The sequence below is a fragment of the Podarcis erhardii genome, assembly GCF_964252035.2.
Source record: "Podarcis erhardii genome assembly, chromosome: 6".
Lineage (NCBI taxonomy): Eukaryota > Metazoa > Chordata > Lepidosauria > Squamata > Lacertidae > Podarcis > Podarcis erhardii.
In genome coordinates, this window is record NC_138510.1 from 32989290 (window position 1) to 33007189 (window position 17900).

General features: G+C 42.0%; 2 protein-coding genes across 7 annotated transcripts; both read right to left on the minus strand.

Moving 5' to 3' along the window:
- Positions 1 to 406: 406 nt before the first annotated feature.
- On the minus strand, positions 407 to 15345 carry LOC309344394 (cryptochrome-1-like). 5 transcript variants are annotated; one of them, XM_081866743.1, is made up of 11 exons: positions 15200 to 15332; positions 11350 to 11813; positions 10901 to 11017; positions 9691 to 9841; positions 8415 to 8555; positions 6314 to 6484; positions 5864 to 6004; positions 4895 to 5046; positions 3069 to 3166; positions 2332 to 2442; positions 407 to 805 (listed from the first exon to the last, which is right to left on the minus strand). In XM_081866743.1, the coding sequence occupies exons 2-11, from the start codon at positions 11760 to 11762 to the stop codon at positions 717 to 719; spliced, it is 1584 nt and encodes a 527-aa protein (XP_081722869.1). In that variant the 5' UTR covers positions 11763 to 11813; positions 15200 to 15332; the 3' UTR covers positions 407 to 716. The 5 variants fall into 5 exon arrangements, with proteins under 5 accessions (XP_081722869.1, XP_081722870.1, XP_081722871.1 ...); XM_081866744.1 differs by lacking the exon at positions 15200 to 15332 and adding an exon at positions 13375 to 13455; XM_081866745.1 differs by lacking the exon at positions 8415 to 8555 and having other exon boundaries at positions 15200 to 15334.
- Positions 15346 to 16379: 1034 nt separating this feature from the next.
- Positions 16380 to 17651, minus strand: LOC309344122 (putative CENPB DNA-binding domain-containing protein 1). 2 transcript variants are annotated; one of them, XM_081866277.1, is made up of 3 exons: positions 17568 to 17651; positions 16892 to 17400; positions 16380 to 16816 (listed from the first exon to the last, which is right to left on the minus strand). In XM_081866277.1, the coding sequence occupies exons 2-3, from the start codon at positions 17372 to 17374 to the stop codon at positions 16523 to 16525; spliced, it is 777 nt and encodes a 258-aa protein (XP_081722403.1). In that variant the 5' UTR covers positions 17375 to 17400; positions 17568 to 17651; the 3' UTR covers positions 16380 to 16522. The 2 variants fall into 2 exon arrangements, with proteins under 2 accessions (XP_081722403.1, XP_081722402.1); XM_081866276.1 differs by lacking the exon at positions 17568 to 17651 and having other exon boundaries at positions 16892 to 17550.
- Positions 17652 to 17900: the final 249 nt, after the last annotated feature.

Here is a 17900-nt window from a genome sequence, read left to right on the forward strand (position 1 = left end):
TGCTTGTGTTTTTTTTAGGTTTCTTTCCTTCTTGCCGCAATTAATTAGCAACTGTTTCTTGATTAGCCAGTCACTTTAATGATTACTTGTAGTTTTTAAAAGGTGATTTATGTTTTAGTGTTGTACAAAAGCATTTCTATAACTACTGATATGGTGGTTATAGAAACACTTTTGTAAAATAAATATATTGTTGTCCGAATTGTAAATCCACTGGAAAATGATTCCATTGGTTTCATATTTTGTGGCCAGCTTTCGTCTTCAGCTGTTAACACAGTGGTGTGAAAACAATTTATTAAAAATAGCCTACATCTTTTCTCGAAGCAAACATTTGACTGACCACTGATCAGAATGGAATCCTGTCAAAGGAGTATATCTATGTAAACTAATCAGAACTCAAACACGGAACCTTTTTCCTAGAAATAATTTATTAACCATCTGCATTGCAAGTTATTCTATGAATTATTTCAAAATTAGCTGTTGTGGGTGGTGGTTCTGAAGGAGAAAATTCAGGAACAGGCAAAGAACCAAATTATTTGCATAATATAAATAGCACAAATTAACCACCTCATCACTTCTTTTTGATTTTGAGAAGTCTCTAAGAGTTTCTGTTGCCTGTTTAGTAAGTGCTTGGAAGTGTTTCCCAATGAATAAAGTGGGACTTACTCCTGAGTATACCTAACTAGTATTGGGCTGTTAGTCAATCAGTTTGTCCTTGTTCATTGCTTCTGGCAAGTTTTTTTCTTTTGTGTGGTCTCTTCAGAACATCCACGCTTTAGCTGCATTTCCATTGGATCATCCACATCATCTAGAAAGGAGGTGAATACCATATTACTGCAAAACTGCTCATAATATGTACACTAACTAAAACTCGAAGGCTGAGTTTCACTGGTGAAGAGATGGAATACTCTTTTTATGTCTCAACGGAAATGTCCCCTTGGTCAAATCCAATAGTGCCTGACTAAATTAAGGGAGCACTTGAAATGTAATTGCAAATAAAATACTTAGGCTGGGTTCCAAAAGCTACTTCAGGCCCACTCAAGGACTTGAGTTTGCCAGGAGGGATTTTTTATTTCTCCCCCACTGCCCCCCTTCTTCTTTTCTCTCCCCTCTCCACCACCAGTAGCATCTAGTTTTGAAAGTTCCCTCCATTTCAAAAGTGGTTTAACATATTGTGAGAAAAGTCTCACTGGGCACGTAGAACCAGCTGTGAAATTTTTAGAATCCTGGCTTTAATATCTTTAAAGATAGATAAACAATATTAACTATGCCTCCTGGAGGAATTAGTTCCTTGTACTTTCCAAAACATACTAAAGCAAAATACTAAACAATGACCAGTTTAGGAAGTAATATACATGTAATGACTTATTTTTCCCAAGAAAAAATTCCTAAGAATGTTTTTCCCCCCTTAGAATCTTGTGAAAAGAAATCCATTATACATTTTCATATTTTTTTAGCAAAGCCTTTCCTGAATCTCCTTACAGCCTCTGCCATTTGGCATTCCGTTCCTTAGCATCACTCCTCATTATCAATCTCTAACCTCCTGCGTTATCCATATATAATGCAGATTATAAACTGTCTAGGCAGTGATAAAAACAAAAGTCTAAGGGTGACGTCTAACACTGAGCAAATGGATTTCTGCTCACACAATAGGATTTTCCTTACCCCTGCTGCCCCCCAGCCCTCTGGAGCAGATTTTAGGGGAGACAGTACATTACACCAAAGGTGCCCATTCCACTAGGGGATAGACATAATTGGATTCGTCTTAATTTTTTCTGAGGCTCTGAAAATAGTCTTGAAAGTGCATAAACAATGCCTGGAGAAATCTCTGAAGGGACTGAGTAGCAGGCCTTTAATATCCTGCAGAAGTTCACTTCCTACGAAGAGCAGCAAAACTATGCACAATTTGCACATATGTTTTAAAGGCAGAATGGAACCTTTCTTAATAAAGAATTTGAATTACCTAGATGCAGATTATAAAGAGAGATCTACAACATTGTTACTTTTAATTGTAGAGACGCTACCAGGCTTTTACAGTGGTACTTCGGGTTAAGAACTTAATTTATTCTGGAGGTCCATTCTTAACCTGAAACTGTTCTTAATCTGAGGTACCACTTTAGCTAATGGGGCCTCCCGCTGCCACCGCCACACAATTTCTGTTCTCATCCTGAAGCAAAGTTCTTAACCCGAGGTACTATTTCTGGGTTAGCAAAGTCTATAACCTAAAGCGTCTGTAACCCGAGGTGCCACTGTACTATGGTTAGATTTCAGAATCAAGAGAAACCCACAATCCCTGTCAAGTTGAAAGAGCTCAGTCCCAGCCTGCGGACGCACCTCTTGTGAGCTGAGCCGTTTTATACTGTTCTTCTCTAACCTGTTTCATCAGCTGTAGATTGTGATCACTGACTTCTTTGTGGTTTACAATAGGAAAGGGATAATCTTTACCTAATGGAAAACATAGGAAATAATGACAGAAAGGAAACAGAATTACTAACAGTAACTCTTCGAATTAATTGTATCAGATCTTGGTAGAACCTTTTCAAATTCCTGACTGAATACCAAAATGGAATTCCATTTCCAGCTGCAGGCAAACACACTGGCTTAATAGTTAGACCAAATAAACACAATGGGCAGATAAAGGCAGTCATGGGAGGGAGGGAAGAAGGGCGCTTGCTTGCTAAGTCCCTGAATGAGGAGGGAGAACAGGATTTGACACCAGGGAAGCAGAAACTTCAAAGCGGCTAAGGTGAGCTGGGTGCAGTGGTTAATGGTACTTGGGAAACAGAAAGCTGCACTCTCATTGCAGCCCAGGGAATAGAGGAACATGTCAATTCCAAAGCTGGGAAACTGGTCATCTGACCCAGCAATGGGGTCATTGGAAGTGAGGCAGTGCAACAAGGTATGGTGAAGGGGATACTTTCTGAGAGCCTGCCCTGACTGGAGGGGGCAGACAGAAAGGAGGATAGGAATCTTGGGTACTGAGAGGGAGGGGGAAATATGGTAAAATCAGGGAAAGCAGGGCCCTACTCTGCTGGGTACATAGTGAAAATTTATTTTGTTTTGAATATTACCTATAATGCAGCCTGCCTCTATCTGTATCTCTTCTGGTGCTACCCAAGGTTCATAAATGTACTGGGAGGGGAAATTCTTCAGCACTGGGAGGTATTTTCTGAAAAATATAATTAGCACACACCTTGTGTTGTTAACTGTTTCTATTATTATTATTATATTATAATTATATTATAAATTATTATAATAATTTAACTCTGGGCAGCTCCCAATCGAGTGTTAAAAACAATACAGCATTAAATATTAAAAACTTCCCTAAACATGGCTGCCTTCAGATGTCTTTTAAAGATAGGATAGCTGCTAATTTCCTTGACATCTGATGGGAGGGCGTTCCACAGGGCGGGTGCCACTACCGAGAAGGCCCTCTGTCTGGTTCCCTGTAACCTCACTTCTCGCAATGAGGGAACCGCCAGAAGGCCCTCGGCGCTGGATCTCAGTGTCTGGGTTGAACGATGGGGGTGGAAACGCTCCTTCAGGTATACAGGACCGAGGCCATTTAGGGTTTTAAAGGTCAGCACCAACACTTTGATTTGTGCTTGGAAATGTACCGGAAGCCATTGCAGATCTCTCAGGACTGGTGTTATGTGGTCCCGGCGGCCACACACAATCACCAGTCTAGCTGCCGCATTCTGGATTAGTTGTAGTTTCCAGGACACCTTCAAAGGTAGCCCCACATAGAGCGCATTGCAGTAGTCCAAGCGGGAGATAACTAGAGCATGCACCACTCTGGCGATACAGTCCACGAGCAGGTAGGGTCTCAGTCTGCGTACCAGATGGAGCTGGTAGACAGCCGCCCTGGACACAGAATTAACCTGCGCTTCCATGGACAGCTGTGAGACCAAATTGACTGCCAGGCTGCACACCTGGTCATTCAGGGGCACAGTTACCCCATTCAGGACCAGGGAGTCCCCCCCCACCCGTCCCCTGCCCCCCCCAACAGTACTTCTGTCTTGTCAGGATTCAACCTCAATCTGTTAGCCGCCATCCAAGCTCCAACTTCCTCCAGGCACTCACACAGGACATTCACCACCTTCACTGGTTCTGATTTAAAAGAGAGGTAGAGCTGGGTGTCATCTGCATACTGATGAACACCTAACCCAAACCCCCTGATGATCTCTCCCAGCGGCTTCATATAGATATTAAAAAGCATGGGGGAGAGGACGGAACCCTGGGGCACCCCACAAGTGGGAGCCCAGGGGTCTGAACACTCATCCCCCAACACCACTTTCTGGACACAGCCCAGGAGAAAGGAGTAGAACCACATCATCATCATCATCATTATTATTATTATTATTATTATTTATGCTGCCCTCCATCTGAAGATCACAGGTTAGTTTACAGTAAAAAAAACACAAAAATACATAACATAATAACAAATATAACACTATTCCCTCAATTTAAAAGATTATAGATTGTTTAATTAGCCAAAGGCGCAGGAGAAGAGGAACTTTTCAGATTCAGGACAGACAAATGGAAGTAATGCAATTTTAAAACAATGCCTATTTAATTTACAGAATTTGCAAGTTGCCTGCTTGGGCCACCTTGTAAAATACCATTGGGAGAATGCAGATTCACAGAGAGAACTTGCTCAGTCCAACCCTTCAACCCTCAGTCCAACCCTGAGGTGCAGATCAGGTGAGTTTGCCCTCTTAATACATACTCTCCGAATTCTTCCACTATTCCTGCTTGCCTTCTTGTGGACATCTTAAAAGGCATCTGATTGGCTACTGTGGGATGTGGACAAGATGAACCACTGTTCTTATCCAACAGCACTGCTCTTACGTTTTATAGCATGATAGACCCTGACGTATCAACCATGTGTACTCACTGGATGTATTGCCCTTCGGGATCTGTGCGCTTGCCAAAGCGAACAGGACAGAAAATGCGGGAGTACTGGTGGAAGAAAGCGCTGGCTGACAGCCACATCCAGTTCCCGGCATTCACGCTATAATCTGCATCCAGAAGCAATTCTTCAAACACCTGTAGTTGAGGAGAGTCATGCCATTAAAATAAGACACAGTGTGAAGTTGGGCTGAACTGAACCCACATGAAATTGCTGACTCTCCTCAAATTGCAGGGGGGCGGGGGATTTTGCAAACCTGGGTGGTAGTGTGACTGGGCAAGATGTTTCAGGGGAATCCTAGGAAGTGAGGTGTTACTGAGTGGACTTCCTTTCCATCCCGCCCCCAATGTCTTTTTTATTTGTTTCAAAGCTGCCAGCAGCAAGAGCTACGGCTTCCCACCATGCCTCAGGAATTATGTCTATGCCGGCAGTGGAATCATGGGATCTAACGTCCCTGTGAAACCGCCCCCCCCAAAAAAAAACCCCAACAACATGGACATAGAAGACTAGATATAAGGGACAAGTTTAAGTTAGAACCTTTCCCTGTGACATCAATGTGAGGAATTATTATTAACCATTCAATCATGTAAGCCATCACTCATATTCTGAACTGGTATAGATTTACCACCTTAGAACTATATGTAATTTTTACCATGATTTACTTAACAGTGCAATCCTATATGTGTCTACTCAGAAGTATATTCTGCTGAGTTACTCACAAGAGAGTGAGCATAGGATTACAGCCTTAACACCTTTTCATTCCAAAGGATGCTTGCTGTTCACTCCGATCAAAATTATGTTTGCAATAAACTCCCCACCACCACCCCCCAGTTTGCTAAGGGGAATGCTAACATTAAACACTGAGGTTGCTTTTAGATTCCCTAGAAAGTCTGCATTTTACAGGACTATGCCAATCAGGGCAGAAGACAAGTACAGGGCATAAGTACTGCAAACCTGCATTCCTTCTTCCCAACTGATCCAGAGGTCTCCACGTGTCAGGAAACAAGCCACTGCGTGGCGAGCAAGATGGTGGACCCAGCCTTCCTGATGGAGCTGAGTCATAATGGCATCAATCCAGGGAAATCCTGTCTGTGCCTAAGAAATAGAACAATTTCAATTTTCTTGATCTGCTCAGATGTGCTGCACTCCCACCTTGTAACTCTCACAATAGTTGACATTCTCTCTTATTACAGAGACTAAGGGCCGAATGGATGTGATGACAAATTCACCATTATTGATTTATTTCCTGTATTTGTAGTCTGCCCTTCCCCCAAAAGTCCCAGGGCGGAAAAACATAGCAGAGGTAAAGCATCTTAAACCATAACATTTATATAATTCCAGCATCAGCAAAATACTGTAGACAATGGCCTCAGAGTACTAAAACAGTCCAAGGAATCAACATACCGTTTTCCATTTGTGGAGTTTCTCTGCATCTTGGTACCAATCTATCTGAAGACAGATGGGATTCCCAACCATTTTTGTAAAGTTGGGTGTTGCTGATGCTACCGTATAAAAGAATTCCCTCCACAGTAGCTGTCCTTGAAGAGATACTGGTGGCAGGGAATGGTTCTTTGACTGTAATATTGATAATGGAACATGAAAAAAATGGGAAGCATGATTTAGCTCAACAATTTGCAACGTTTAATGTGGTTTCAGCACTGAAAGCAGCAAGCCAGAACCTTTCACAAGCTATTTTGTTCTTCCAATGTTTTATATATGCATTGTTTTATGTTTTTATTGTATTGTAAATCGCACTGAGATGCCTCATGGAAGAGACTCAGATGAAATTAAATAATAGTATTTCCAAGCCTATTAGGAGATCCTAATACCTTGCTGTGCTTAAAATGGAATCCTAACACTTTATAAAGCAAACTATAAGTATTTTAAAACCTTATGAATTGGGCAAATATAACAAATTACACCTTGTGCTTTAAAAAAATTCAGTATACACAATTGTACATAGAGTATATTACATCATCTTAATCCAGATAATCCAATCAAGGCATTGCTTGGTAAGACCACTGATCTAGATGGAGATTTAAAAAAAGTTTCATATGGTTTCACTGCACTCGCTTACAAATTCAGGCATGGAACTGGGAGATCCTCTTGGGCTCTGTTAACTAGGGAGGTGCAGGTGACATTAGTTCCTAGGAGTGCCTTTTACCAGCAAAGACTGGTTCACCAGCTGCAACCCTAGCTGCAGAAAGCAGACCTAGCCTCAATTACATATACATGACTCAATGAGCAAGCATGCAACTTCCTGGACCAAAGATTGCAGCTGCTGTGCTCCTCTCCCAATTCTCCTACTGCTGGGCTGCCCATGGCTAAGCCTTGGTTTGACTTAGTTTTACATCTGAACACATGGTTACTCTTGCTCAGTCAAATCACAAGCTGTAACCAAGGTTTGTTCTTGATTTACTCCTCACAGTCTGTCTTGGGAAAAGAAACCACGAGCTTGGGTTTGGAAATTGCACCAAACCAAACCATGACCTAACCCTGGTTAGCACAGCCGGACTGGAGGAACGATGCAATTGCCATGATATTCACTCCAAGAACTCTTACATTTCATCATTTGTGCTAACCCATGGTTTGCATTAGTGTTATATGTGGACTGGACCAGTGGTTACATCCAGCCTAGAGTACTGTAATGCTCTCTATGTAGGGCTGCATGTAAAGACAATCTGGAAATTTCAGCAGGTGCAAAATTCAGCCTCCAGCATGCTTATGTGCAATAGGCAGTTGAGCATGTCACACAACAGTTTTGCATCAGTTGCACTGGTGAACCATTTGTTTCTCGGCTTAATTTGAAGTGCTAGGACTGACCATTAAAGCTCTGAACAGTTTGCGACCAGGTTATCTGAAGAACTCCTACTATGCCTATACGAAACTGCTCAGGTCCTAAGATTGGCCTCCTCTCAGACCTGTCACTAAAGTTGAATGGGTTGCTGGGTACTAGGGTCATGGACCTTTTCAGTGGTGGCCCCACATCCGTGGAATTCCCTCCCCTGAAAACTCCACTTGGCCCCGTCTCTTGTAGACAGTCATTAAATAATCCTTAAAGACTTTTCTTGATATTATTGATGGCCTAGCCCCTATATACCTCTTTTTTTTTTAACTTTGCTGGTGATTTTATCATGTTTGTGCAAATGTTTTGGTTTTAACATTTAATATGTGGGCCTGCACTAAAAGATGGGGTAGAAATAATAATATTTTTTTAGTTATACCCTGCCCTTCCCTGTTCAGAAAACTGGGCTCAGGGCAGCTAACAATAAATTTAAAACACTTAATTGTGATACAACAAAAAACAGCATAAAATACAGTATAAAAGCATGAATAACAATAAATTCAAAATTCAAAAATCAATTTAGGGGAAAATCCATCCAATATGTTAAAGAAATAAATCATGCCTAGCTGCTGTAGGAAAAATAACATGCTTTTTCTGGGAATGGAAATTTGTCACATTTCCTTGCTTAACATGTAGATAAGCTGCATGCTGCAAACTTACCTGAGCATAAATTTTTGACAGCCTGTGAAAAAACATTCGAACTGATAAACAGCCCAAGCTGAAATAGGGACTCAAGCCTGTAGTACTTGGAAGCAGAGAATTTGGGATTGTTCTTGGCTTAGCAAACTTTGCTACCCAACCCTAAAAAGAGAAACACAAAGCAGAAGAAGCACAGCTGCTATGGAATGACAGCTGTGCTACAATGAGGCAGTGGGTTCTATAAGCAAACCTTATTCCTCTTTAGCTTACCTTTGTATGAAACCCTTTATGTAAGCCACCTTTGATAAAATTCAATGGAAAGGGCTAGAAATAGTTTAAAAACAAGTAAATCTATAGCATGCCTATGCTCCATGCTAAGAACACAGCCTCCACACTAGTAGTAGTGAAAGTGGTGCCATCCACATGCTGTGAACTACAACTCCCATCATCCTTGACCAATGATCACACTAGGTGGAGCTGATGGGATTTGTTGTCCGCAACACCTGGAAGGCACTTAGTTGGCTATCCTTGCTCCACACTATAGTTATGTGCTGACAAACCTGAGCCAAAACAAGTTCAATACCTTGCTACGCAAAGGGCTTCCTCAGCTGATATTAGATTGTCAATGTGTATAATAGGTACATAAGTAATTGTACATGAATGATTCTCAGTACTTGTGCCAGCAGTCTACATCAGCTGTGTTGTTCTCGATACCTTTCTATTTTCACCTAAGGATTGTGTTATACAGGAACTTACAAGAAGCAGCAGCAAGAAAAGATAAGAAAAGAAGAAATGTTGTGCTCGCTTCGGCAGCACGTATACTAGAAAAGAAGAAATGTATTAATATTGGAATTAGCCTCATAGGTTATACACCGTACATATGAACCAAATATGTTGCACATGCTGGGCTAGACCTTTATGATAGGAAATAACCAGTAAAATTTTCAGAGTTATTATCATTCAATCTGTTGCGCTTTGTGTACTGTGACAAACCTGAGCCAGCATAATATAGTGGTCAGAGTGGTAGTCGTTAGAGACCCTAAGAGCACTATTGCACCCATGGGTGCCGCACTGGGTGACCCATGATATGCAGAATAAAGATAAATATTGGGAGGCAATTTTTAAAAAGGAAACAAAAAGCTGTGGGGCTTTCTAGATGACTTCAGATATGAATTCTTTAGGAGATGGTAAGTGGCTTGCATTTAGATTGTTCTTGCAAAGGTGATCAGAAAGACTGCTGATTATCCTCTCACAAACAACATGAGAAAGGACAGATACACCTTGAATTAAGACTGACCTGGTTTTTCAGGTGCTCTTCAAGTCGTTGGAGCCCATTAGTTTCCCCTCCTCTCCAAGATGACTTGTACTCTTTGGAAAACCCAAGGTCCTCAGGGAGAGGCACCCTGTAACACTCGGCCAGATCCACTTCAGGGAGAGGACTGAGTTTTCTAAGAAGGAAATAAAGAGACTTATTTTGAAAACCAAATGTTATACCATAATGAGGCAAACAAACACAATCAGCTTGTTTTATCACAGAACAAGTGAATGCAGCAGAAAGTGTTGCTTGTTACCACCACTGGAAACCACCCATGTCCTAAAGCCAACAGAAAAGGAAGAAACATAATAGACTGGAATAGCTGCCTCCCTTGCCTTCCTATCTTTGCACAATCAGGCCCAACATATCATGCTATGCTTCTAGGAAACACAGCAGTGGTCATGCAAATTAGTGTCCTGAGATGGGCTAACAGGATTTCCATACCCACAACCCTAGTGGGGATGAGAGAAGGATTTTTAAAAATTATTATTGTGCTGTAAATAATTAAAGTACATTTCCCATGGGTCCATGTGGAAAGCCTTGGTAATTAAAATAAGTTGTAAAATGATCATCAATTCATAGCCTCAGTTCATACTTTTTGTACATCTCTGTATTCATGAGATTGACAGCTGGTATTGTGCTAAGTAATGCTTACCAAAACAAAAACAAAAACAAAAAAAACCTTTCAAAACATGCCAGTATACTGAGACTGTCTGGCCATTTGAGATCCCAATATATCAGTCATAATCAAATCCATTGTATGGCTAGATTTCAAATTCAAGTACCGGTATTTCACCGCAAGGCAGATTTTTCAAATTCTGATATGTTCATAAAACCTGTTCAGAGCCCCAACACTGGTTTTCAAATGTGATCATCACAAGTGGACAGTTTACTAAAGCACTACCACAATATCCCAGAAGATAATTATGTAACAAAACCAAAAGTAATTTGACTCTCAATTTGGACATTATGAAAACAAGGATACATTAATCTTTTCATAAGTCACATGGATCAAACTTTTTTGCTTGGCAAAAAATACTTATTGCAAAATTATTTTAGATTGTCTTTTGTAAACCACTTTAGCTTGAATAGATGGTATATAAATGGTCTTAAATAAATAAAATCATTTTACAGTGAGCCAGCTATTCCTAGAGTAAAATTTCTATGTTCTGGTGGTACAATTATTCCTTACTGTGAATTCTCAGCTGTAATGTCTTGCACAGGCATCTCGGGATCTCCAAGCACTGTTAGTATTTGAAGAAACCTTTTGTACGTCAATGGTGGTGTCCCTCCATTTAGTTCCACAATCCTGTATAACACAAGATGATTACACTATGAACAGAAACCGCCTGCAAAAGGATGGAACTTGGGTCACAGTAGAGGAACTAAATTTTCTGTAAAACTTTGTTCAGTGATGTTTATTCCCTAATGTGTTTAGCGCTGCAGCCTAAACCCTTCATTTTAATGTCTGCACTCATAATAGTGGCCAGCTCTGCAGCAGAAAGGAGTGAAGATCTGCATCAGCAACAGAAAAATATCTATGCTTGCAGAATGCAAGATAGGTTTGCATGTTTGTTATGCTGTAAAACCACTAATGGCCCCCCAGGAGATAAGCTTTCTTCCCCTTGGTCAGCTCCGTACCGTCTGACGTCATACAAAGTGTGCCCCACCAAAGAAAATACTTCAAATCCCATTTCTTTCCCCATAACTTGGATAGTCTTCTCCATTTCCTTGTAATATGGTTCAATCTCGTCATCGAAAGTCACTTGGGTAATATTCCACTTTTGAACATGTTCCTGCAATACAGCCTCATACTCCCCTTGAATAATCCATAAGCAAGAGTTTAATTTCTTTAAGTTTGTCTGGAGATCTTCCAGAGTCTGCAGGAGAAAATGCCAACGTTTAGTTCCCATCCTAGTTGCAGATGTCAAAAAATTTCTATCCAATAGGTAAACTGGATATACGATTTCAGAAGACTTCAGTGCAGCTAGCAAAGTGGGGTTGTCATGTAGCCGGAGACCCTTCCGAAAAAGATGAATAGTCCGATGAGGCATGTTGGATATTTATTTCACACGTGAAGGAAGAAATGTGGGGAGAATTCAGATCTACAATAATGGGGGAAGAAAAGAAGTCAGGGTTTGGTATATATTGCAGTGGTATACAGAAATAGTCTGGTAAGGCTGCTAGTTTAAAGAATATAAAAATTAAGTTTTATTATTAACTCTTGGAAAACAAATCCATCCTAAGCACAAGCTCACATGTGTCCACTATGGAGACACGAGGTTAAACAAAACAGGCCCCAACACTGTGTCAAAATAGAAAGAAAGCCTGAAATTGTTATTTAGGGGAACTGAATTTAATTCTAAAGTATATTCTGGAAATTTGGAAGACCTCAAGGGGCCAAAAAAAGTGGTTACATCGCACGCTATATTAGAAGCAAAAAAAGCTTGTTTTGATGAATTGGAAGAGTCGCAAAAAGATTCCACTGAGCATATGGATTGATAATATGGACAGATTAGCTACATACGAAAGAACTACAGATTAGCTACATACGAAAGAACTGCTTGTCGATGCCAAGTAAGAATGGATAAATACAAAGAAATTTGGAACAAATATCTAAGTGACAAGGCGGATAACAGTGGGAAATAGAGGGGGGAGAGAGTGGTGATAAACAAGGAGTAGGCATAGGGATATTACTGTATCTAAATTTGTGTTATTATTGTTATTATGGTTTTTGTTGTATGTGTCTTTCTAGCTTGGTGTTTGTGCTGATGGTATCTGATGGACTGACTGCACCCTGACAAAAAACATTCACAACACATACACTCTATTTGTTGCTTACTGTACCATACTTTTAGACTCTCCAGGCTCAGTCCAATCCCAAGCATGTAGGTGGTAGAAATCAATGTGACTGCAGATATATTGGTTTTGAAGTCTGCACTGGCATAAATTTATGAATTCAGAATGCAGCTTTCCAGCACAGAATCCAAAATCTAGTTGTTCCTGGTCATTATTCTATCCTTGGCCATAGCTCAACGAACACATGCATTGGCATGCATTATATGTTAAAATAAAAAGCTGTAATCGGGATTAGCAACATTTATCCAGCAGGATAAATTTCTGCCCTCAGATCAGAGAGACCAGGTGCAAAAAAAGAGACCAGAGCTCTTGCACCTCCAATAGTTAGAAGAGGGAATTTCAGCAGGTATACTGACTATGGTGCTGATGCAGCTTGCATCTTCTACACACCTGTCCAAGCTGCAGATGCCCATTCCTTTTTTATCGCCCGTCTCCCTAACCGGTGGCGACTTTCATCCTCTTGCAAATTCTCGCTTCAGAGGATGGAGTTTCTTCAGGGCGACCTCGAGGGAGGAAAAAGGGGTTGCGTTCACTCTCCCTGACTGACCTCGGAGATTATCAAATCCGCCGTCGATGCAGTTTGCTTTTGGTCTATGCAGGAAGAGGGACGGGAATCAACCCTGCACGTTGCATGCAGAGACGCATTCGGCGTCCAGACGCGGAGTTTGGGCTTCGGGGGCAGAGCGGGGAGCCCCCACCGCGACGGGGAAAAGGGGAATCCTCCCAGGCCTTGCCAGGGGGAAGGAGAGGCTCGGTAGCAAGCACTCTCGAGAGGCGGGCAAGGGGCTGCTGGGGACGCGGGGTTACCTGTCTCTCTCTCCGCAGCGGCGCAAGGGGCCTTCCGGGCAGCCTCAGCACCAGACCTTCCTCTTTCCGGTAGCGGCTCCTCCAAAGCGGTGGCGGAGGAGCTCCGGGAGGGCGTGGCGGTGTTTCGGTAGTCGCTTTTGCATTGAGATGCGCGGGGTTGTGTTTGCAAGAAGACCGGGAGCCGACTCGGGTCTGGTCTGGGTCTGTTTAGGGAAGCTTTTAATGTTTGATGTATTACTGCATTTTAATATTTGGTTGGAAGCCGCCCAGAGTGGCTGGGGAAGCCCAGCCAGATGGGCGGGGTAATAATAATAATAATAATAATAATAATAATAATAATAATAATAATAATAATAATAATGCTGCAGCCCTAAGCAGGCAGCAGCAGCAGCAGTGATGTGGGAAGGAAACCCCGCTGCAAAACGGGAAACTGACTGTCGGGGTAATAAATCCCCGAGCCTGGTGTCAGTCACACTGCTCTCAGTCAGACCTTGCTTCTTCTGAGGAAGCGTGTCCAGACTTGGGTTGGTTGTGTGACCGGGTGTGGACCAGTCTGGGAAGTGCTGCTGACATCTTTTTGTCTCCTCTGCTGCTAACAGGCAGAAGTTCACCAGGGGCAATGTGGAGAGGCAGCGAGGTTGTGTTACTTTCTGCACGTTTATACAGCTTTGTGTAGGCACTTGAGACCTATCAGAACGCAAAGGTGGAGGCATCCCATACACATCTATTTACGTCATACATTTCTAGCTTGCCATGCTGTCAGATATCGCAACAGGAAAATGATCAGGTCGAATGCCATCGTTAAAACCAAGGTCCTTTACAGAAAACAGGTGGCTTCATACTCCTGATAGTCAAAACTGACTATCCAACATCCATATGCCAGGGCTGGGGGAACTGTGATCTTTTAGTCTCTAGATGCTGTTGGATTACAATTCCTATTGGCCACACTGGCTGGGGCTGACGTTGGGAGTGCAAGAACATCTGGTTCCCTAGCCCTGCCCTAGGTGAACAGGATTACTTTTTATTGGACCAAGATAAGTGAATGTAGAGGGCTATAAAATGTCAAATCTTATATACAGTGGTACCTCGGGTTAAGTACTTAATTCGTTCCGGAGGTCCATACTTAACCTGAAACTGTTCTTAACCTGAAGCACCACTTTAGCTAATGGGGCCTCCTGCTGCTGCCGCGCCACCAGAGCCCGATTTCTGTTCTCATCCTGAAGCAAAGTTCTTAACCTGAGGTAATATTTCTGGGTTAGTGGAGTCTATAACCTGAAGCGTATGTAACCTGAAGCGTATGTAACCCGAGGTACCACTGTACTTTAAATACTACCCATGCTAAGTAAGCAAATACCTTGGTAACAAAGTATAGAGTTGTGTGTGGAGAGGAAATAAATTTCACAATATTAATGTGGAAATATGCATATTTCTTACAGCCCGCTAGTACCATTTCATATTTAAAAATCACATCTGTATATCTTTTATGTACATGGTAATCATTAACATGCTGAATTATAATGCTTCCCAAATCTCTCTCAAGATTCAGAACTCATATTTTTTTGTGATCCAAATCAAAGAAGTGCCCTGGAAGGGAAGGTGATGACACTGTGCCTCTGTCTCTTCTGACACACTGTAAGTGGAATCAGGAGGATCAGGACTAAATCCTCCCAAAATGTTGCAAATGTCTTAGGCCTGTTCTCCCAGTTCACTTGGAATCATCTTCACAGGCACAATCTTCAAACAACAAACTCTGAAGCAATTCCACTGCAAAAAAACCTGGACTGGTTAATTGAACTGAACCCCAAATGCACCTTGTAGTGTTTACCTTTTTCTGTTGAGGTCTTTTGACTCCTGCTGGGAATCCCAGGATCATATCCTGTCACACATTTCAAAGCTGTTCACAGGAATTTAACTGGCATTTATGTGACACCTGGAAGCTTCTGTATGTGCTTGCCTCACACACAATACAATAACTAGGTCACTATGGGCAGAATGTAGGTCACTCTAAATCCCTTCTCCTTCCTCCTGGCAAAAGCTGCAGCTGACTAATGCCCACTTAAAAGAGTACAGGCATGTGATAGGCATCTGGTTTAAGGAGCTATAAAGATTCTATAGGCAAAATAAAATGAAACCTAGCATTGTAGCCATTGCTATTCCTACTCAAAGTAGGCCCACTGAGTAGAACACAGTTGGATACAACCCTTAATTACATGCTAAATACCTGGGGTTTTTTTTTTTGGGGGGGTTAATATTTTATTAAAGTTTTGATAAATACTTGGTTAAAATTATTCAAAGTGAAAAGGGTTCAGGCCAGTGGTGCATTAGGTTTTGCAGCAGAGGCAGTGAAGTCATTGTTTTTAATTATTTTTGAATGTAACTCTTTTAACTGATAATTTTATTGTTTTATTCTTTCTGAGGTTTTCACAACCAAGTGATATATAATATTTTATGAAATAAATACGTGCAGCATACAATTGAAGGCTGCTTTATAATGTTCTTAAGTAGAGTTTTAACTTACATAACCAAGACTGACATCATATAGCTCCTTACCTGAAACTCACTGAACTCAATCGGAGTTCCTTCTGAATAAACATGTGTAGGATTATGCCATTAGATTACAATCAGTGTATACTTACTTATCTTAGTGCCCTTGAATATTATCAAATTACATAGAAGCATGCTGTAATATAAATTGCCCAATAATGAAATTCTCCTTTAAAACACGTTGACCTCTTACACATCCAAGTTACTGGCATTTTTTAATCTGCCATAAAGAGTTTAAGGGCATGATCTCTGCTACTGAACAGGGCTTGATTATGTAATGATTAAAGGATAGTGTGGGGTGCAAAACTGTACAGTGGTGCCCCACAAGACGAAATTAATTCGTTCCGCAATTTTTGTCGTCTAGCGAATTTTTCGTCTTGCGAAGCACGAAATCCCATAGGAATGCATTGAAAATCAATTAATGCGTTCCTATGGTCAAAAAAAGTCCAAACAAAGCCAAATTTGGTACAACAACAGTTTATTAACTGCTCTTTAAAGTCACACATACTGTAAAGAGCAGTTCAAAAATTGAAGGGAAAATAAATTAACTTTATAAACATGACAGAAAAACATTTAAAAATCAACAAAGTGTACAGTACATTTTCTAAGACTCTGGGGGACCACTCGAAGAAGGCTCCTCTTCCACTCTTTGCTTCTTGGTCAAGAACCTGTCCATAGTCTGCTGCTTTATCCGCCTTTTCAGCAGCTCCCTGAAAGACGACATGACCCTCGTATCATAAAAGTTCCCAGCGTCATGTGCCACGTGCTTCTCATGGTGGTGTAGATCTGCAAAAGTCTGCACCTCCTTCCACTTCTGGCAAATGTCCCTCAGTCTTTCGGAGGACAGCCGTTCCTCAGTTGCTTCCTCCTCTTCCAGTGAGGCCTGCTCCTGCGCAGCCTCTGCCTGCAGAACGTAGCCCTCCGTCGTCACAACCTCCAGGAACTCCGCTGCAAAGTCTGCAGCCGCAGGAACATCAGAACTGGCAGCCTCTCCATGCCTGACCACACTGTGGATGCCAGATCTTGTCTTGAACCGGTCAAACCAACCTCTGCTAGCCTTGAAGACTTCTGGCTCGGCTGAGGTTCCTGGCTGTTCCCGGATGAGGTCAGCGTGCAAGGCCTTGGCCTTCTCACAAATGACGGCCTCAGACACTGTGTCCCCTGCACGCTGCTTCTCTTCTATCCAGATGAGCAGCAACTTCTCGACCTCCTCCAGGACAGCTGGGCGGTTCTTCACGATCCTGGTGACTCCCTTGGCTGCATCAGTCGCCAGGATCTTCTCCCTCATCTTCAGGATGGTCCCGATGGTCGATGGGTTCCTGCCGTACTCCCTGGCGATGTCCGTCACACGCATTCCGCCGTCGTGCTTCCAGATGATCTCCTTCTTCATTTCCAGCGTCACCTTCTCCTTCTTCCTCTCGCCGGCCACCGCAGCAGCAGTCTTCTTGGGTCCCATGGCAGCACAGCTCCTACCTTCGTAAACTCAGAAACAGAAAAAAAAATCAGTGATGTGCTTCAAACCCAAAAAATACAAAAGCAGCCAGCCACCCACCACACAGAAATTAAAACCCAGAACCAAGGCCTTGAATCCCAAGCACCCCAACCCCAAATCCAAAAACCCCCAAAAAAGTTTTAAAAGTTTAGCTTACCAAATGGATGAAAGAGAAGTTCTGGAAAAGCTTCAACAATCAACCACCGACGTCCTCAGAAACCTCAAATGGCTGCAAAATAAGTTTAGGAAAAGCTTCAAAAATCACCAATGTCTTCAAAAACCTCAACTGCTCCCACAGACACGCACCAACCCACCCACAACACAGAAATTGCAAACCCCTCCCCAACTGCTCCCCCAGCCCCTCCCCAACTGCTGCAAACCCCTCCCCAACTGCTTCCCCACCCAGACAAAAAAAAATTTCAAAAAATAACAACATGGCCAGCACTCAGAAATTCAAACTCAGAAAATTTTTCAAAAAAAATCAACCTGG

Excerpts from the sequence above, each read along its gene's own strand:
- LOC309344122 (XM_081866277.1), bottom strand. The coding sequence starts at position 17,374 with ATGGGACCCAAGAAGACTGCTGCTGCGGTGGCCGGCGAGAGGAAGAAG. Across the intron at positions 16,817-16,891 it reads GAGAGGCTGCCAGTTCTGAT|GCTGCGCAGGAGCAGGCCTC; the intron begins GTTCCTGCGGCT and ends CTGCAGGCAGAG.
- LOC309344394 (XM_081866743.1), bottom strand. The coding sequence starts at position 11,762 with ATGCCTCATCGGACTATTCATCTTTTTCGGAAGGGTCTCCGGCTACAT. Across the intron at positions 6,005-6,313 it reads AACTCCACAAATGGAAAACG|GCACAGACAGGATTTCCCTG; the intron begins GTATGTTGATTC and ends TCTATTTCTTAG. Across the intron at positions 806-2,331 it reads AACGGCTCAGCTCACAAGAG|ATGATGTGGATGATCCAATG; the intron begins GTGCGTCCGCAG and ends CCTCCTTTCTAG.